The sequence below is a fragment of the Phasianus colchicus genome, chromosome 12, assembly GCF_987193195.1.
Source record: "Phasianus colchicus chromosome 12, bPhaCol1.hap1.1, whole genome shotgun sequence".
NCBI lineage: Eukaryota > Metazoa > Chordata > Aves > Galliformes > Phasianidae > Phasianus > Phasianus colchicus.
The window spans coordinates 5,291,726-5,311,422 of NC_143447.1; the positions used below are offsets into that span (position 1 = coordinate 5,291,726).

At 47.7% G+C, this 19,697-nt stretch overlaps 1 protein-coding gene across 6 annotated transcripts in view; it reads left to right on the plus strand.

Moving 5' to 3' along the window:
* The window catches only part of RORA (RAR related orphan receptor A), a 398,577-nt gene that overhangs the window by 327,239 nt on the left and 51,641 nt on the right, over positions 1-19,697 (plus strand). The window contains exon 1 of one of the 6 annotated variants that reach the window (XM_031616424.2): positions 5,220-5,398. The exons of the other annotated variants lie outside the window; for them this stretch is intronic. Coding sequence (XP_031472284.1) covers positions 5,368-5,398 — 31 coding nt within the window. The 5' untranslated portion in view covers positions 5,220-5,367. Of the gene's footprint in view, positions 1-5,219; positions 5,399-19,697 lie in introns of those variants that run through there. 6 annotated transcript variants of the gene reach the window in all.

Genomic DNA, 19,697 nt, shown 5'->3' on the forward strand with positions numbered 1-19,697 from the left:
AATAGGAGCAAATTGCTTGCTGGTCTTCTGTAGTGTAAGATGTTGACATGGGCATGACCTGAGGCAATATAAGTGTTGGCATGCTTACAGGTTAACTTAGGTTAATTTTGCTAATTCTGGAAATGAGTACAGGGTGAAGCATGGCTGTCCTTACCCCTTGGCTGCTTAAGTGAGATTGCTTCCGTTCTCTGGCAACTCTGACTTAAATGTTGTTTCTAGGGCTTTCAGGCAGAACTGACAATTTTCTTTAGCAGTCTTTGGAGTATAGACTATTACATTTCTTTGGTTGTTATTATGTGAGCCTCTTTTAATCGTTCTGTTTGTCAAGAGGTTAGAGCATGTGCCAGGAGCAGAGAGGCAGACAAGAGGCCAGAGTGCTGTTAGTGCCCTGGGCGCGTTCGGGGGCAGAGGATCCACTGGCATATATATGCCTGTATTGTCCTGACTGTTGAAGCATTCATCAGGAAAAGGCAATAAAACCACTAAGTTCCTTCCTGACGCTGCATTTGGACAGACACATTGGTGAGGAAGATTCTGAGAAAGGGATCTCCCATGTCATCTCACATGGGGATGTTCACTGCTCCCCTTTCTCCAACCTTGGCCATCCCCAGTGATGCAAAAGAAGGTGGGAAGAGAAACCCCAGACTTAAACGAAATAAAGAATATTGTTTGTTCAGCGTGCATCAGGAAAAAACAATTGTTGCCTATCCCTGGTGTGAAACTGGCTGACGAGCAGAAGTGTGTGGTCAGGTCAGTCATAGGTGTCTGGGGAAAGCAAGGGGGTGTACCCTTCCTGTTAGTTCTCATTTTCCTGTTCTCTGGGAATGGATGAAAACAGGGCATGCCTGTAAGCATTGCAAGTCCTCCACAAATGACTGTCCGCACAGTGTTTGGGGAAATTGGCCTAATCATAGAATGGCTTGTGTTGGAAGAAACCTCAAAGATCATCTGCTTCCAGCCTCCCTGCCACAGGCAGGATTGCCACCCTCTAGGTCAGGCACTAGATGGGTTGCCCAGGGCCTTGAGCACCTCCAGGGCTGGGGGACAGCCAGCATGTCTGCACCCAGAGTTGTTCTCACTTGTCACCAGCAGCACGTTCAGGTGTTAAGTGAGCAAATGGTAGCTGTGCTCCAGAAGCCCAAGCGTCAAACTGAAAAGGAGCAAAAGGACTTTTGAAGATTTCAGAATACTCTGAAGAGAACTCAGTTCTTTTTGATCAGTTTACAGGGATAGGCATTTCTTTGGAGAGCCTGTTTATGACAAAAATTATTATGTGATGATGATCCTTGAACAAAGATCTAACAATTGCTTCTCAGAAGATAACTGAAATGTTGCTGTTTTTTGTGCTACTGACAGCCATCTCGACAGCAGCGTTTGCACCGCCTGTTGAGTTGTCCCTGTCAGAAGGGACATGCTGCACATGCTGCACAACAGTAGCTCCAGCTTCTGGCAAGCAACACTCGGCCAAAAATAGCCAGGTAAAATTAACGTGAAAACGAACGCTTTAATAACTTGCAAACAATTCCTGCTTTTTGTTAACGTGAACTTCAGGATAGTGTAGAAAGCTTTGTCAGCACAAAACCGTGTAGATGAGAATCTTTCTGAGACTAAGGAGGGACTCAGTGACGGCAGTGCGATCAGTAATCCAGCACCAGGCAGAGTACTCAGATAAAAGGGGAGGTTAGTAAATCCAGCTGGATGTGTTTCTTGCCAGTCGTGTCTCATCATGGAGCCATCTGCAACTGGTGGCAGATGGAAAGACGAGATTATGGCCAATCACTTTAATTCCAAAGTGTGCTGAGGTTTCCTTACATTTTGAAAAGCAGCAAATGTTGTATCCTTTCAAGGGGTGCCAAGGTTGGAGGAAAATGGTTAACAGTACAGTTCACTAGGTAGCTCCAGTCCCTTACTGCCAGCAGTATCTCTAGCTGGTAATGACATGGACTTTGGACTAAGCTCTCCCTCAGATGAATCCAGAACATTTTGTCAACTTTGTACTTCATTTCACCAGGTGCAGAACTGTAGCAGCCGTTGAACAAAGCACAGCTCCCAGTTCAGCAGTTGTGAATAGCAATGTATTTAATTGAAGTTGAGGGGTAGTTTATAAAATGACTTGATTAACAAATATAGCTGCAGGCACACACTGCACAAAAGCATATTCCTCAGCGAGAATTTGGGAAGGCATTTTGTCTGAAGCAAAATGGTACGATTGCAGGGTCAGCATCGTAGAGGTTTTAAATAGATGAAAAAGAGTCAGCTTAATGAGGACAACCTCAGTTAAATTCATCTTCTACGGTGTGAATCGCTTGGAGTGCTGGAAGCAAGTGAAGATGAAAATACCACTAAATGTAGGGGGGAATGTGTTAGGGAGCAGTCTTTCTGTGGGTGTTGTGTATAGCAATTAAAAACCCATTCAAAAGTGACTATCAATAGGATGGGCAGAGTCGTGTTTTGTATTTTAAGCTTTAGAGCAGCAGTCTTCCTATACTTTGTTTTAGATGTGTTTGGTGAGCTGGGCTGTGATGGCCCTCTGCACCTGTGTGGTTCCATGGGGTAACTGTTGGTGCCTGAGAAGCCCAAAAGGCAAGCTGTGCATTGTGCATTGCTGTGGCATCTGGAGCTGCATTCCTGGTGGGGGCTGAGCGCTGTGCCCATCACTAGGAGCTGTGAGCACCTGCTTGGTGCTATTTGTCGGAGTGCTGTTACCTTTCCTGGACGGGGCTTAGCTCCAAAGAGGAGCTAGTTAGAGGTTGGTAGGTGTTCTCATTTGTATGGGTGTTCTAAGTACTTAAAATACTTCAGTATATCCAACTGTCACTAATATGTGTTGGAATCAGTGCAACATTTCCTAAACATTTAAAAGAATTTATTTCATTAAAAGCATATGAAAAATTCAGTAAAAGAAAAAAAAAAAAAAAAACTTTATCCTGACATAGTTGAAGCCATTTTTAAAGCAAAAACATATGTAGGAAATTGAATTCTAGGTGATTTTAACAAAAATAAAAAAGCTCTTTTCCTGCCGAAATTGAAAATCTGAAGACCCTGGCTGATTTACTGAAGTGTTTTTGTGCCACATTTTTTCCAGTAAATTAATTCTCTGCCTGGGAGAAGCGCTGCATGCAGCCCCTTCTCTGCAAGAGGATTTACGTGCAGTTGTGTCTGCGGCAGTAGTAGAGCAGTGAGCAGCCATACGTCGGAGTGGTTTGACAGCTTCAGCTCCGGCACTGCCCCGTGTGGTTCTACCTGCTTTGCACAGGGGATTATTACATGACGCATTTTCTTTTAAGAGTGCTTTTCCTCCATGCTATATAGGGGTGGAAGGTGATGGTTACACCCTGTGTTTATTATTCAAATCGTATCGATAAGGAGAGCTCAGAACTCTTCCTGAATTAAGCTTAATGATACAGAATGCAAAACGTGTCCCAGCAGGCTGCAGCAACGCTCATGCTCCGAGCTAGGGCAACATCAGCATCCTCCTGCAGTTAGCAGCGTTTACATTGCATCTACTTGGGAATGCCTTCGGTGGAGCTGAGTAGGGAGGAGGAGGTATTGGTTGAAGTTTTCTCACTGTTGTTGCTCGCTGTTGTTGAAGGAGAACTGGAGGAGGAGAGCTTTTTAGATTCTGCCCCAGGTGTGCTCAGAGTGCCCGATAAGGTAGCACAGCACGCACCTAGCAGTCCGGCACCGACAGCTCCTGAGCGGTGACCGTGATGAGAACGGACGGTCGCGCTGGAGCGAGGCCCCGGGCCGGCACAGCGCCGGGCGGCCCCGCGTTGCCCTCCGCCCGCGGCCGCCCCGCCCCGCAACGCCTCCCGAGCGCCGCCCCGCCCCGCCCGCCGGGTCCGCGCAGCCCGCCGGCGGGCCGCGTTGTGCGGGCTGCGTGCCGTGCCTTGCACGTCAGGTGTCATCCCGCATCGCAGGGCTCATTTCAGCTGGACTGGAACTAAATGCAGATCAGTAATAATGTAATGCTGCGTACCTTAAGGTTAAATGTCTGACGAGACAACTGCCGCTAATGGACTGTGACATTTTTCATGCTACGGCTCTGACATTACTTGCTGTGTCAGGGAGAAATGTTCACGGGATCTCACTCACTGCCTTACATATATTAAGGAATCATTCTTTTCTCTCATGCGTGCTGCACGTTGCAGTGTTGCAGCTCATGCCGGGCATGCAGCATGGCCACGGCCACAGCAGTGCTGCAGTTCATGCCAGGCATGCAGCGTGGCCATGGTCACAGCAGCGCACTGCAGGCCCAGCAGCACCCTCAGACTTGGTCTGGCCCACAGGGATGCATTACAGGTTCTGTGCTGATCCTCCCAGCACTGAGCTCGGCTGTGGCCACATCTCACTCAGCGTGAGCACAGACAACAGAACCAGATCAGAACTCCCTACCAAATCCTTGCTAAATTGATACCGCTGCACCGTGTTAGCTCTTGGCATTCTCTGAGTAAGGAAGATATGAGAGCATCCTGAAGGACTGCCCTGCCTGGCTGCTTCTGCCCGTGTTCGGGTGGCACTGTATTGCTCTAGGAGCTCCTCACAGCACAGGTAGGTGTGAGCCATTAGGGGTCGGTGGCAGAGGGCTGGACTCGGTGTTGCTGTTTCACGAAGGCCCTTTCTAGACGCAGATCTGCGTGTGACACACTACAGTGCTTCCGGCCTGCTTTCCCTTGTTTTATCTTCTGTACGTGTGTGCAGGTCTGATTTGTTGCTGGGCGATGCCCTGCTCTGTCCACTGCTGCAGGTCTCCCAACGCAGTGCTGCTTTCCCCGGGCTTTCCTCTCTAGTGACGCTCCTCCACCGGCTGCTGGGCAATGCAAACAATACCGCCGTCGCTCGCGGAGGTTCCAGCGAGCCGTGGTTCTGGGGAGCGGGTTTTGGCGGAAGGCTGTCGGAGCAGCGCAGATCGTGCCGCGAGCGCTGCCAGCCGCGATCAGCACCGAGCCGGCGAGCTGCGAGCGGCTCCGCGTGTGCCGAGGCGTCCCCGCAGCGCTGTTATTTTCCGCTTTAAGCGCCGCTTCCCCGCGGTTCGAGGAAAAGCGGAAGCGAAGCGGGGCCGCGGCTCTCGCTGCACCTGCCGGCCGGGCCGCGCGGGGCGGCGCTGCGGGACCGCCTCGCCCCGTGCTGCGCGCCGCCCCTCGGCGCCGGGAGGGAGCGCGGCGTAAACAAGGCGGGGGCCGGGGCTGGCGCGCTGTCAGCGGGTCACATGGAGCCTCATATGGGCCGGGGGATGGCGGCGCGGCGCGGCTCTCCGCTGGCAGGCGGCGGCGGCTGCTGAGGCGGCGGCGGCTCGCGCCGAGGGCCCGGCCCGTCCCGCCTCCGCTCCCCGCCTCCCCGCGCTCCCCGCCGCTTCGCCCCTGACAAATGATGTGTTTTGTGCTCGCCGCGATGAAAGGTAGGCGCAGCCCGCGGGGCCGCCGTGCCGGGCGGCGGGGCGGCGGGGCCGGCGCTCGCCGGAGGCGCGGCGCTCCCCCCGGGGCGGCTTGCGAGCGGCGCGCGGCCGGCGGCCCCTGGAGCGGAGCGCGGCGCCGAGCCGCGGGTGGCGGCGGGGCGGGCGGAGCCGCCGAGGGCTGCGGGCGTGCGGCCGGAGCTGCGGGAGGGGAGCCGTCCCGTCTGCCCGCCGAGCCGTGCGGGGAAGCCCTGCCTCTGGAGCGGGGGCAGCGCGTGCGGCGTCCTGTGGGCAGCTGGCAGGGCGGCCGCTCGCGTTCGGAAGGGTTTGGAACAAGAGGAAAATCGGAGCTGCCGGGCGGTTACTTTAAACCTCACCTTTTTTTTTGTGCTTTCCGATCGCAGCCCTTAATGGGGACGGTGCCGGACTGAGGAGAGGCAGAGGAAGTTTTGAACGGGAAATCAGAAGTGTAGGGACACGTTCTCATGCTCCTAATAAAGTGGGCTCCGCGGTATAACTTTGCATTGCACAGTTCTTAAAGTAAGGATTTTGTTTAAAAAATAATAGTCATCTTAAAGCGGGAATTTCCTTTCTAACCGCGGTGTTCTTTGGTAGTAACCCAGAAGGGTCTCACCGCTGTCACTGGAATTTAGTGCCCCGGCTGAAATACAAAATCTTTTCCTTTTGAATTATTTTCATGGATTGTGCAGGTAAAGCTTCTCCAAAGTCTCTCCTTTTAACGAAATAGTTGCTTGAAAAAGCAGGTTAATTCTGGTGTCGGTGCCAGGCTGCTGCCTTTTGTCCCGCATAGCAGGCGGTGCTGCCGGCAGCAGTGCGGCGCTGGGAGCACGGGGGCTGCCCGTCGGTGGGCTCCTGCGTGGGTAGAAGGCGAGCACTGTGTGCATTAATCGTTACTGTGCTGCATGTGTTTGGCAAGAAGGTGGAATTGGGGTGGTTCAAATACCAGCATGCAGAACAAAAGAAAATGTATTTTTAAGCGTGAACTACGTGGCCGTGTCAGCAGCCCTGTAGGATTTTACACGCACAGTTTGTCGATACAGCCCCTGCCAGCCGGCTTGAACCGTGTAACCCAATAAACAAAGGAGAGAAAAAAACGTCACTGATTGATTTATTTAAAACATGTAACCATTTCGCATACGTTTGGACAGAGGGTGAGGAGCAAGGAGCTGCTCCACAGCAAGTCGCCTTTGAAGTAATTGTTTCAGTTCTTTGGGGAGTTTCGTGTAAACCAATTTCCATTCTGATGTAAAGTCTTGTCAGAGCCCAGCTGTTGGATTTTAAGGTACAATTCACAGTGGCTTGATTATGGAGTTACTTAGGGCTCTGTCCTTTTCCAGAATACTCGTGTGGTACGTTTCATTTGTATTTTGTGCTACTTAATTTCCTAATACGCTGAAAAACGTCGTTGATTCTTGTTTTTAAACCACTGGACAGAGTTCTGCTGCAGGAGATGTGTTGTCACATGTCTGACAGTGACCTCTGACTGCCACAACATAATAGATCCCCAGTGTTGCTGTTTGGAGGTGTAGATGTTTGGGAGATGTGAAGTGTGGGGAATGCAGTTCAGGTGTGTGAGGGGGAGATGCCGCTGAATGGAGCATTTTACTTCTTCCTGATGCTGTAATGCTATCTTCTGGGTTTTCTGGTTGTTTTGTAGTTCAAGCACAGAAAAGTATGGTCTGAAAGAAAATAATAGGATTTTTTTTTTTTTAATTATTTTTTAGTAAGTGAAAAAGATTATTAATTCCTTTTTGGTTGCTGTTGAGGTACCCCAAATTGATGCTGTTGGAAATGAATTGTGAGTCACCTTATTCTTTTTAATGCAACATGACGTTCTGTGGAACGGGCTTGCTGTCACGCTGAAGCACAGGCTGCCAGGCCTTACGTGGGTCAGAGCAAGCACGCGTTGTGGTCAGCTGTCAGCACACCAACACGTGCCCAGGGCTGGCAGCACGGCGGTCTGGGGAAGGGTCATAGAGTCACAGAATGGTTTGGGTCAGAAGGGACCTTAGAGATGGGCTGGAGGTGTCAGTGAAGTGGGCTACGTGGTAGGAAATGGAACTTTCTGGTTTCAGGCAGAGGAGAAAGGTGGTTTTTTTTTCTCTCTGTTTCTATGAAAATAAGCAGTGCTGTAGCATCTGAGTTATAAAGATTGAGTAAATGTTTTGTAGACTGATGGACCTTTAAAAATGGTTCATTAACTGTTACAAGTCTGCACTGAGAGCTGGGGAGACCTCACACTGTTAGTTGTTGCAAGCAGGCCAGAGTTAACTGGGGGTTCTTTTTTCTTTTCTGGAGGAATGCCATTTCTGTGCTCGGCCACTGAAAGTTTGCAAAGAAACTGAGTAGTTCAGGCAGTGTGCTCTGTGGTACAGATCTCAGTCCTGCGAGAGTCTTGGCTGCGAGAAGTTTCAGGGTTGACTGGTAGGAGAGAAGAACTGATGATGCTGAATTGGTGAGCAACTGCTCTGCTCTGGAGCAGCACTGTTGGGATAGATTACTGCAGCTGCGTGGGATCGGAGGTGACTGGGAGCTAGATCCAGCCTGGTGGTGTTTGACGGCCTTTGGGGTATGTGGGGGTACCGGGCACCTACTTTGTGAGGGACAGGGATGAGGCCTGGGGGTGGTGAGAGCTGGAGGACTGGGCTTCTGCTGTCCTCAGGCCATGTCAGTAGGGTTCCATCTCCTGTGGTTAATGAAGTACAGAACAGAACCTGGCACGAATTTTACTGCCCCTGTATGCACGTTTCTGAAGGGAGATCAGCAGGGTATCAGGCCTAAGCCCTGTGAGCTGTTTCTGCTGGATGTATTTATGTTAAGATAGAGAGGTGTGATTTCAGCTTCTGACTGGTGCTGCGTAGCATCAGTGAAATGGAATCCGTTCCTGCTTTGTGGACCACGAGAGAAGAATTGGTTATTTTGTTACAGAGAACACTGTTTAACTGTCAGGGTCTGCACTTGAACCTTTGGAAACACAACCAGTTTTCTGACTGGCGTTGGCTCCGCGTGAGGGTTTAATCATTGACAAACACCTATTTAAGGAAACAGAACACGCAGCTTTCTTTATTGGTGCAAATTACTTCTGCACCTTGCTGCGTTCTCCTGCTGCTGCATACTGGAGCCCATGGGGCCGGGCTGTGGTGCTGTGGGACCCCTCCTGCAGCTCCCCGTGCTCCCTCCCCACAGGCGGCACCCGCAGCTGAGCGGCCCCTGCGTGCCACGCCGCTCTGACGTGCGTTCTGTCATGGTTCTTGGCACTGACCTGTCAGCACGTCGGTAATTACTCTGTGCTTTTCACCAGTAAACAACTGCACGGGGAAAATATCTTGAAAGCCGCTTCGCAAATTGAAGCGTGTTTAAAATTGCCTTTGCTCTCGCGCTTGTGAAAGTTAAATCCAATTTAGCAAATATCCGAGTGCAGGACTTCTGTTGACTAAATATTAACAAAATCCGGCCTTTGGAACTGCAGGCTGAGAGGCCGCTTTACCTGACTGCGCCTCAGCTGAGCAAGTGCCTGCACCAGAGCTGTTTGTTGCGGCACAGATACGGCTGGTTGGAGGCTTACTGCTGAAATGGGTGTTTCAGGCCCTTTGAAAGACTCGAGATTTGCAAGTAAAAAGAGGAAATCTGTCTTCATGTCTCACTCTGTGATAATCAAAGGCAGTTGCTTGCTCTGTACAAGTCTCGGCTGGGGACGTTCTTTCAAGTGTGGAGAATCTGTACGTCCTGTTTAAGTCAGCGATAACCGGGGGTGCTGAACACCTCCTAGATCAAACTCGTTCAGCTTTGGTGCAGCTCTTGCCTAGCGACAGTGGCGAGCCTATTGCAGCCGGCCGGCAGCACAGCCTCACAGCGAGTTCTTCTGGGCCGGGTCTCAGTCAGTGGGGTACAGCGGCGATCTGTGGGTGCTCTGTGCGGATGCTGCCCATCTGTGCTGTGTTAAGAAAGAAAGAAAATCGCTGAAGGGATGAGGTGGTAGGGGCAGGTAGTTAGGAGGGCTGAGCCTCCTGGGTCAGGGCTGTGTCTGCGGGCTGCAGTCAGGGGCTGATTCCTCTCTGTATCAAGTATTTCACCAGCATCAGTGAAAAAAGCTGTTTTCTTGTTCCTTGTGATAGAGGTTCTTGTATGTTCTCCTTCTTTTAGGCCTGCATAGCACTAAATTCTAACCTTCAGGGTTTTTAAATATTCGTTATTGCTTATAGCTTCTCTTGCCTACAGTACATAAAGAAACGATCGTTATCACATACTAATTACTGGCAGGGCTGCAAGTATTTCATCTTCACAAGAGAATTCTAAATTGGTGTATTTGTTTCTAAACTATATGTTACTAAATCAGAACTGTCAGACCTTTGTGTCTCTCAGGGGTAATGCATGCGGCTGTGTGTGTCTGACTTTGCAGTTCTCTATCTAGTATTAGAGGATGTGGAGCCTTCTTTTCTTTTCTTTTTGTGTGTGTTCTCATGAGATAAGTTACTGTAGTGTGCAAAATAACCACCTATGAAAAGAATTTGTTAAGTCATTACGAGACTAGTCAGGCTTGATACCTTTTAGAGTATGTTAGTCTTTCATTTGCAGTGAGAGAAAGAATTAAACATTCACCTTTCTCGTATTTATGTGTGAGCTGTAATTTGCAGTTGCAGCTGATAGCTCCAGAGATCAAACATGCTGTAGTTCTCTCCTTTCATGATTTGTCTTTTCCTTGAGGACTAATATCTGAGGGATATGCACATAACTAATGGTGCAGAAACTCTCTTCTAACCTCCTTTACGAAGATCGGTTTTCCTTGGGTTTGCAATAAGCAATAAAGAGGGAAAGGAGGATTCTGTTCTCCAGGAACAGCTGTGTTATGAGAAAAAGGTGACTCTATGTGGGACAGAGCTCTTTGCTCATTGGATGAAAAATATCCACAGACTGAAATACGTAAGCAGAAAGCCTTGTTAGGGGACCTGGCAGATGGATGCTGCTTTTTGTGCTTCGTACTGTTTTAAAGGCAAGTTTGCCCACGGTTAATGAAGTCTTTAGTTTGCCCTTTTTTTTTTTTCTCTCTCTTTTTTCTCCTTTCCTTGCCGGTGGCATTTAGGCCGAGCAGTTCAGCGAGGCGCAGGTCGGCACGCGGGGGCAGTTTCAGGCAGCTCCCAGTGCCTGTGCCGCCAGCTGAGAACGCCGGGGAGTGGCTCAGGGTGCCACGCTGCTCCCCACGGGCTGTGGCAGCTGCGGGCCGAGCTCCTGCCAGCTGGCACACCTTGCACGTCGGCTGCGGCTGCGCAGTGTCCCAGGCAGGCTCACGTCTTCGTGGAGAAGGCGGTGTTTGCTTCACTCTTTCTGCCTGGTGTTGTGGGGAGCGAGGAGCTGTCCCAGCAGATCTGAGCGCAGTTAAGAAATGGTGGGGGATCCATGTTACGTCCTGCTGCCCCTTGCCTCGTGCGTCTGAACGTGCTGCTTGAAGCACTGCTTGAAGCACGGAGCTGAAGCCTGGTTGTTAGCTATGGGGCGGTGCTCTCTGAGGTGGCTAATGCTCCTTACGCTCCTTGGCTGCAGCCTCACGTTAATCTCTGACGCTTAATGTCCTCACGGAGTGCAGGAGCCCCCGAGAGGCTGGGGGCGCCCAGCAGTGTTGGAAGTGAGGTTCCCCACTGCCCTCACCACCAAACGTAGCCCTTATTTCGCTGCTGCTGCAAGCGCAGCTGGGCGCAGTTTACTGCGGTGTCAGCCTGCAGTACGTGTTGCCAGCACCTGTCCAGGCACAGCCACCAGCCTTGCACAGCAGCTTCTTGTTTTCCTTCCTCGGTGGTGGGAGTGATGCAGGACCCACACTTGTGGATCTCCTGTTTGTGTAAATCCGGCCTTTGGGCCATTTGTCATGCTCCATACGTAGCCATCTAGGCTAAAATCAGCGAGGAGAGGTATAATCATCCCGGCTTTCATTTTAAGAGCATTTATCTCTGAGGTTAATTAAAGCTACTTGAATGTAAATAAGGCTAACCTCTTCACTTCTGAACAATGCAAATAGAATAGTCAGCATACTTATAGGGTATCAGCCATGTAATTATTGTGTAATGTTTGTGTTCTTTGAAACACCATGCTATTTATTGCCATTGAATCCTGGTATGAGGTGCTTCATAAAACCAACTGCATGACTCTTTATTTTTGCACTTTAGAAGAAGCTGATCATTCACACATGGGGGAGGAGTGACATTAAATCTTTACATAGACAGACACGCTGGTGTTACAAAGGCTTTGGCAGAGTGTGTTCTTTCCATCTCAACAACCGCTGCCCGCAGCCTCATCCCATGGCAGCATGCTGCAGGCCGTAGCCCCACGTACTGGCTTCAATTTCAGACAGAATTGTCTTAGTTTTAAATGGTGGTTCATGAAGAAATTAAATAGAGCAGTGGGAATAGGATGGTATGCATGGCCTCAGGTTTTCAGTGTCTCCACCGTGGTTCAAAAGGAGACAAGATGTGTTTGTGGTACTGAATTTCCACCTCTCTCTTCAAAGCACTGGGAGAGCCAGGACTAACTTAGCAGTTTTCTCCATTCCATCTAAGAACCATTTGCTCTTGACCCCGTACAGTTTACACAGGTCAATTAGAAATGGGTTTTTGTTGCATGTGGCACTTAATCGACATCTCCTGTGTGACTTAGGGTGGTCTTACACGTGCTTAGCCCACAGCATGGGATCACCTCCTACAACTTAGGCGAGATATGGTTCTCTGGTCCTGAATTCTGAGCAGAGGCCCTGTGTCTTCCAGCGGCTGTAACCCGCATCCCCAAAGGAGGCCAGCTCCTCCCTGAGCCCTGGGTGCTCTTTGCCTGAAGGCAGTAGTCCAGGTGGGGTACAGACAGCCTGGGAACAGCACTCCCTGGTTGTCAGAACACCAGGAGCTTCCTTCCAAGCGGCGACATTTGCATCCTTTGCTTCTGACTTGCATCTGAATGATATTAATTGCTGTCCTAGCTGAAAGGAGCAGCAGTAACTGCTGACTTCCTATATCAACTGTAATGTTACTCATAATGGGTGTGCTTTTCCATTCAGCTAAATTAATTAGCTCATCTTTGTCTATGTTTGATTTGGCAGAGGAGTTATTGTGGGAAAACACATTTTCTAGTTAATTTATAGTGATTGCTTCAAGCTCAATTTGGGAGTTAATAAATCCATCTTCTACACTGCGCAAAACTGCTTATCGGATTTTCACTGTTTTCCCCATGGTTGAGCTAGATCCTGGCTTACTTCGGCAGTGCTGTGTTACTGAGAGATGCTGGTGAGTGTTAAAGGTCAGTGAAACTACCCTTTGGTGCAGTGCCTGGTGTGTGGGGCGGGCATGTTGGAGGTGTTCTCAGCTACTGCTGCAGCATCAGCTGTGCCACACCGAGGGTGCAAACTGCTGCTCTGCATCTGGGGGAGCTGAGCCTGCCCTTGGCCTCATCTTCCTTTAGAGGGGCACTCGCTGCCGTTGTTGGATTAATAGATTACTGTAGTAGGTTTGGGAAGAGTTTTTCTTGTACTGTGGGTACACTGTTGAATTACAGTAAGTATTTGCTTAAAATATGAATACATAAGGATGTTTATGACTGCTGGATAGATTCTTGCTTGCATCAACAGATAATAAAAATCCCAGACATGTTAATTAAAGAGCCGTAGATCTTTCACTTGAGAAACCTCATATACATAAGCGCCTTCTAATGGCCAAGGCAGCTGGGTGCAGGCGTCCAGCCTTGCAGCAGGAGCACCACCATGGAGAGGGAGTGCGAGCAGGGCTGGCTGTGGCAGCAACATGTGGGGATTTCACATCTATCCTGGTGTTCTCTTCAAGAAACATCAAAATATCCTGTCTGCCTCCTGCGTTGGACATCTCGTTGGAAATTAGTGTGCAACCTCTCCATGATGCAAGCAGCATTTCATTCTTCAGCTTTGCTTGGTTGGTTATCTTGCAGCATGTGATAGAGGTTGGGTGAGAGCTGGGAACTTCCTTTTGCCTGGACCTGAAAAGGCCCTGAAGATGTCATGTTTTCAATCTTGCTATGGCTGGCCCCCCATGATCCCGTGTCCTAAAAAGCATGCTGGTATCTCAGAGTAACTTTGGATTCCCGTTCAGAAGGTGAAGTGCAGTGCCCGAGCGCCCAGGCAGGCAGTGTCAGCTCTGAGCATGCTGTTCCATCGCTGAGCTGCCTGGTGTTCGTGGAAAATAGGAATTGCTATCTGTAACAAATGCTTTTTTTGCATATTTTTTCTTCCTCTAGTATGATTTCCTCACTTTAAATTTTGACTGGAAATTAAAATGTTCAAAGCAGTGCATTTTTGTGGCCAGAACGCTGGCATGTCTTCAATCTAGTAGGTTGGACAGAGGCTTTGGTAGCAGTGACAGAGGCGTCGATAGCAGTGTTGGCCTCACTGTGGAAACAGAGCTGAGTATGGGGAAACTCCCTGTCCTCACTGTCACAGGTCCAAAATATTCTATTTTTTTTTCTGATGCTTTCCTTTCCGACCACACTGTTTATACTTGCAGAAGTGGAAAATAGCCAAACGTAAAGGTAAAGCCAAAGCAGAGATCCTTTCAATGGCAAAACCTCATTGATTTCTTCTTTCAGAAGATTTCTTTTCTTATAATTGATTTTAAAACCCTCACAAAAGTGCTTCATGATGAAGGCTCTCATGTGTCTCATAGGGACAGCTCTAGCATGTACTGGTTGTAAATGTGCGCTCTGTAGCGTGTTGCTCCTGCCCACTTTGACTAGAGCTCCGTAATGGATGTCACCCACCTCACCACTTAACCTCCTTGGTGTTGTCAGTCTGACCTCTGATGCACCCACTGCAGTTTGAACGCTGCCCCGGGGGCAGAGTAGAGCCTGAAGGAGAATATCCTGAAAAGGAGCTGAGTAAAGCATACTGATACACTTGTTCAAATGGGGGAAGCACGTGACTCCAAAGCCAGTTGGCCTTAGGTGTTTGAGGAGATCCTAGTGTATTGCTGTTGGTGCTTTTTAGTGGTTGGATGTGGTCCTAATTCAGGCCCAAACTATTGAGAAGAAAGCAAGTAAAAGCACACTTGACTAGTTAATTACACTTTGTTAAATATGTTTGGGTGTATTAGCTACTGCTCGTACTAATTAGTAACACTTGAAAAACATGGTTGGATTTGGGTTTTTATTCAAGTTATCATTCCAAAAGAGTAGCACAGTTACTGTGGAAGTTCTGAAACCCGTTGCTGAGAAATGTGACTCACAGAGCGAGCACCTCATGAAATTTGAATGTTTAGAAGGGGGGATGACTGGCAGCTCCTGTTGTAAGCACGCTAGTTACAATAATGTATAAAAGTTCAACATCAAAGAGATCACTGCTTAGTTTGTGGCAGACTTGTACATCAAAGAACAAACAGAGGACAAAAGGAGCTGTGCAGAGATACAGTTTGGCCTCGCAGACAAGTCCCTGTGGAGTGCTAGGGAGCTGCTTTCATAACGTGGAAATTATCTTTGGTACATCATCATTTCTGATGTGGGGAACAAGTGAGACTAAGATTAAAAGCACTCTCTCAGAGTTCCATCTTGCCAGCGCAGTGGGTGCAGGTGCCCCAGCTTGCAGCTGTTAGCTGCGGTGCGACTCGGGTGCAGAACGGGGCTGTGAGATTGCAAGTATGCCTACAGCACAGCTTTTGCTCACTCTGGGTGGAGCAAAAGGCAGATAAAATGCATAAATGAAAGCTAAATGCCTGCTTCTGGGGTAATTGTTCTGTATTATTACACTTGCGGTCACGTACTGGATTGTGCTCCCAAAGAGGTCGTGGAGTTTCCCTCCTCAGAGGTATTCAGACCTCAGCTGGACTCAGCCTGGGAGTGGAGTCGGCCCTGTGTTGAGCAGGGGCTGCTCCAAGCAATCCAGAGGTGCCTTCCAACACCAGCTCTTTTCTGTGAGGATAACTTTTATATTAAGACAGCTATCTACCTGTATTTGTAGTATGATTTCTCCTAAGACAGGGCATGATTTACCCAAGAACATAACACAATGGATGTCCCCACAAAGTATTTTTTCTATCATTTCTTTTTTTTTTTTTTTTTTTTCTGAGCTTCCGCTGCATGGAAGCCAGATGTGGTTTTGCTGATTCAGGCTTTTAGTAGCTAATGCATTATAACTAAAATCCTAAATTCTCCCTTAAGCCAAGGAGGAAGTCTATGAATTTCTTCCTGTTGTGCTTTAGCTCAGCAGGCAGCCGGGCACCACAGAGCTGTTTGCTCACTACCCCCTCCAGTGGGACAGGGGAGAGAATTAGAGGGGAAAGCCTTAGAACAAAGAGAAGCAATACTGAATACTGAGCACACGTCCCATGTCAGGACAAGGCGGGGTGTGAGAAACTTGTTGCAGAAAGTTGTTGGGCTGCTGCTTACCAATTGGTGGTATCGCTGTGCTGAAGTCGTGGAGGCTTTGCCATCAGTGTGAATGCATCTGCTTTAATACTACAATGAAAAGTAGGTCACATCAGTTCTTCAGCTCTTGTCTTCTTCATTTGTATTTCTTGTCTATATGTGCTGACTGCTTATGTGGTATAAAAATGTTAATCGTGAAATCCAGACTAAATCTGAATTCTCTGAAGTTTAAGTGTGCTTGGATCAACGATTTTAATACTAATTTCATCTTTTATGGAAATATTGTTGTCAGCAGACTTAGATTTTCTTTTATTGCAGAACTAAAAATATTTAGAATCTGAGGGAATCATTAGGAAATACAAAGGGTTTCTGTTTAAAAACCCTAGGGAAACCTGATTAGGCATACTCCTGTATAATTAATTGATGTGCTACTACACTAAGAGGAGTAGTGCAGCAGCAAACAGAAGTCGGAATGTAAGAGGCTAAGAGGAGCTGCTGGGAATTGTGTAAAAACATCAAGGCTTGAAAAGAACAATTTGGGCACCTCGGGAGAAAACAGCATTTGCATTTGTTCGAAGGACAAGAAGTTCTCCATAAGGCCATGAAAGAGGGAGCTGTGGAGGCTCAAGCTTGTGATTAGCACTTGCTTTTGCCAGTGAAACAGCTGTAAACACGTTGGGTATTGTTGCTGGCGGTATTCCCTGCAGTATTCCCTTCAGGTTGATGCTATGTTCTTAGGCATCGTTTTTAAAATATCATCGGGTTAAGGCTCTTATTAATACTGTCTTTCAAATGCATGGTTTTTAGTGAGTTGTCGCTTGAAATGTGAGATGTCTATTTGTACCACTATTTGATTGCTCTGAGGTCAAGAAATTATTGCCAGCACATGGCTTGTTCCCTTTAATCTCTTCAGAAAAGTTAGGGTCTCCTGTGAAGGGCTGCAGTAGTGCATCTGTGGGGTCCAGTGGCTGAACCACCCATTGTAACACACTTAAAGCCGTGCGGCGAGTTCCTTGCTGCTCCCCCATCGACGGCACTGGTGCTGCCTGAAGGAGGGCTTCCAAACCGAGACTGAATGCGTGCAGGACCAGTAGCAGCGGCCCAGGAGAAAGAAGGAAAGGAGGCCTCGTGTCTGTTGCCTCGCTTTGTTAGCTGGGAGAAATGAGCCGTACTTGAAGAGCTTTACTGAGTAAGTGGCTTTCCTTGAGCTGCACGGGGTGCCTGAGCGCCTGTAACAGCGCTGCAGTGCTGCGCACAAGGGCTCGGCACACCGACATCCAGCCTGGCTGAGGAAACTGTGTTTGCAAACAGTGGCCATTGCTCTCAAGTAAACGCGATGACGATGCGTGTGCCCTGCTGCAAGGAATGACAGCAGATGTGTTTCTTCCATCCTCTTACAGGGTGGAGGTTTCTTCATTCAATTATGTCAAGTCCTGACCTGTTAGCTGGCACGGAGTATGGTAGGAAGGGACGAGCTGTACGTTTTAGAAAGGCTAACCAAATGAATTCAGTTTATATGCTGAACAGGGAGAATTTTTTAAAGAGTTTGCTTCTGAATTTAAAAGTGAAGTTTTAGAGCCTGTCTTTCCCCCTTAAAAATAGCTGCACTGTCAGGTTAATAGCTTGTTATTTCAGAGAGCACATGTACACGGGGAAAGTTGCCAGTAACTCATAAAAACAAAATCCCAAAATGAAATCCTTGAATACTTTTTTTTTTTTTTTAATTGCACTGAGCTGAAATATTCCTCAGGGAAGTGCTGGCAAAAACACGGTGCAGGCTTTTGTTGCTTAACTTTGTTGGATTGTTGCCACACTACTGGAGATTTGGTAACTATTACAAGTTCAGATTTTCTGTCAGCAGTAGATGGGGATCCCTGCATACAGGAATGAATATCTGAAATGGGCAGCGTGCACGGATGTCCAAGTTGGGCATGTTTCTGTGGTGTGTAAAGTTCAAGCACTGGGAGCACATCCACAGCTGGCACAGACCTACGCGTTTCACATAAGAAGCACCACGAAGAATTATTTCTTAAAGGCATTATTTCTGAATTTGAACAAGTTTTGGTTAGGCAGGCATACTTTCCTTGGTGGAAGTTTAACAGTTTTTGAGGACTCTGATCTATTTCAAAAGCAAAAATACCTTCATAATTGAAATTACAGAGCATGACTTGAAATATATAATCGCCAAATACAATGTGGGAGAATAATTATAATTAATTCCAGTCTTCAGAAAATGCTTTCAAATTTGTATTAAGCTGGATACTAAAATTGTTATTTCTTTGGAAAATGTTCCAAATCTGCAAAAATCTCTGTAATATGTCTTTTTCACAAAGGACTGCTTGGTCCAAGAGATTTATCCAAGGAGACAAAACCCAGTTTGCTTGCTGCTAATCTGGTGCTTTGCAAACAAGATTATAACTTTTGTTCCCTTGACTTTTAAAATTCAGGCAGATAGATAATGGGATGGTTTCCTCCCATAAGTAATTAATCTCATTGTAAATGTCAGTAGCATGTAATTTTGAGACTTGTTTCATTTTGAGTATCTACTTTTTCTTTTTCTTTTTTTGTAAAGTAATGTAGTATCCCAGGCATTTTGATCATCCATATCTCAAATTAGCAGAATTTGAAAGATTATTCCCAACCTGTGTATTCCAAAGTGCACATTAGGCATTTGCCTTCCTTCCCAAGACTTGTTGGCTGTAGCAGAGACTGTCCAAAGAAGGAAATTGTCCTTCAACTTAATGCACAGCAAGTTGCTGTAATGGGCCTGTTTGTATTTCTCCTTGTGTGAGTGGAGTTCCTTGTATCCTCTTTGGATAGAAAAGCCAATAAGGAAATCAGGTGACTCTCAGTGGAGCTGTGTGTAGTACTGTTATCTGAAATGATGCTCCTCCAGTGCTGAGAGCAGGAGTTTGAGTGACCTAATCAAACAAGGTTTAGCATGGCCTGGAAGAATAAGAAGCTGAAGGACTGTATGTCCAAAGAGAAAATACGTGTAACTGAGAAGGAATTTAAATGAGCATGTATTGATTTCCCTGTGTGCTAATTCCAGCACCGCAGTGCCAACTACGTTGTTCAATGGAGTTAAACAACCCACCTAAATATTTTAAGGGATTGTTCCTTAACAATAACTGTTTGTAACATCATAGGGGGCAAATTAAGTTGGTTGCACAATGTATCAGACACTGCAAAATGTTGTGGATGTTATTAGTTGTTAAGTAACCAAGAGTAGTACTGGCAGTGTATTAAATCTCATGGCATTGCATAAATAGTCCTAGATGAGAAAAATAATCTCCAGTTCAGCAGTTACCCAGTCTGATTTTTGGGATGGCTGTCCTGGCCCTGCCTGAAATGGGGTGAACCGGGCAGCTGTGCTTTCCTCATTGAGTGGTAAATTTCCTCTCAGCAGGCTTTGTATTTGAAGTTATTAGGACCAGGGCTGGAATCGACCCCAAACCAGTGGCACAGGACAAGTCTCTGAGTGCTCTTCACATCCTCTAGTTGTCACGGTTGTGTCTTTCAAGTCCCTTCCAAATGAGCTGATATTAAGCTTGTAAAGCTCTTAGATCTGTCGGAAGTTACATCTGTAATAACTGCCTGCCCTCAGCTGTCCTTCCAAGCCCAGACTTTCTCTGCTGTGGGGCAGATTTTACCTTCACTCACCTGTTGTGCTCTTTCTTCCCATGGCTGCTGTTAGAGAGCAGCACTCCTTGCCACAGTGCTGCTTGCACAGCTCCTCTCTTCCCCAGCAGAAGGGGCACAGCACCTCGCTGTGATGAGGGCTGTGTTTCACTTGCTGGATGCAGTGAGCCATCCGTATTTTCTTCCTGAAGCCGAACTGCTCATCAGAATAACACTAGCACTACGTAAAGATGGATAAATTCCTGCTTCTCTCTTTCCTCGTTTCTTTCTCACAGAGTACGCT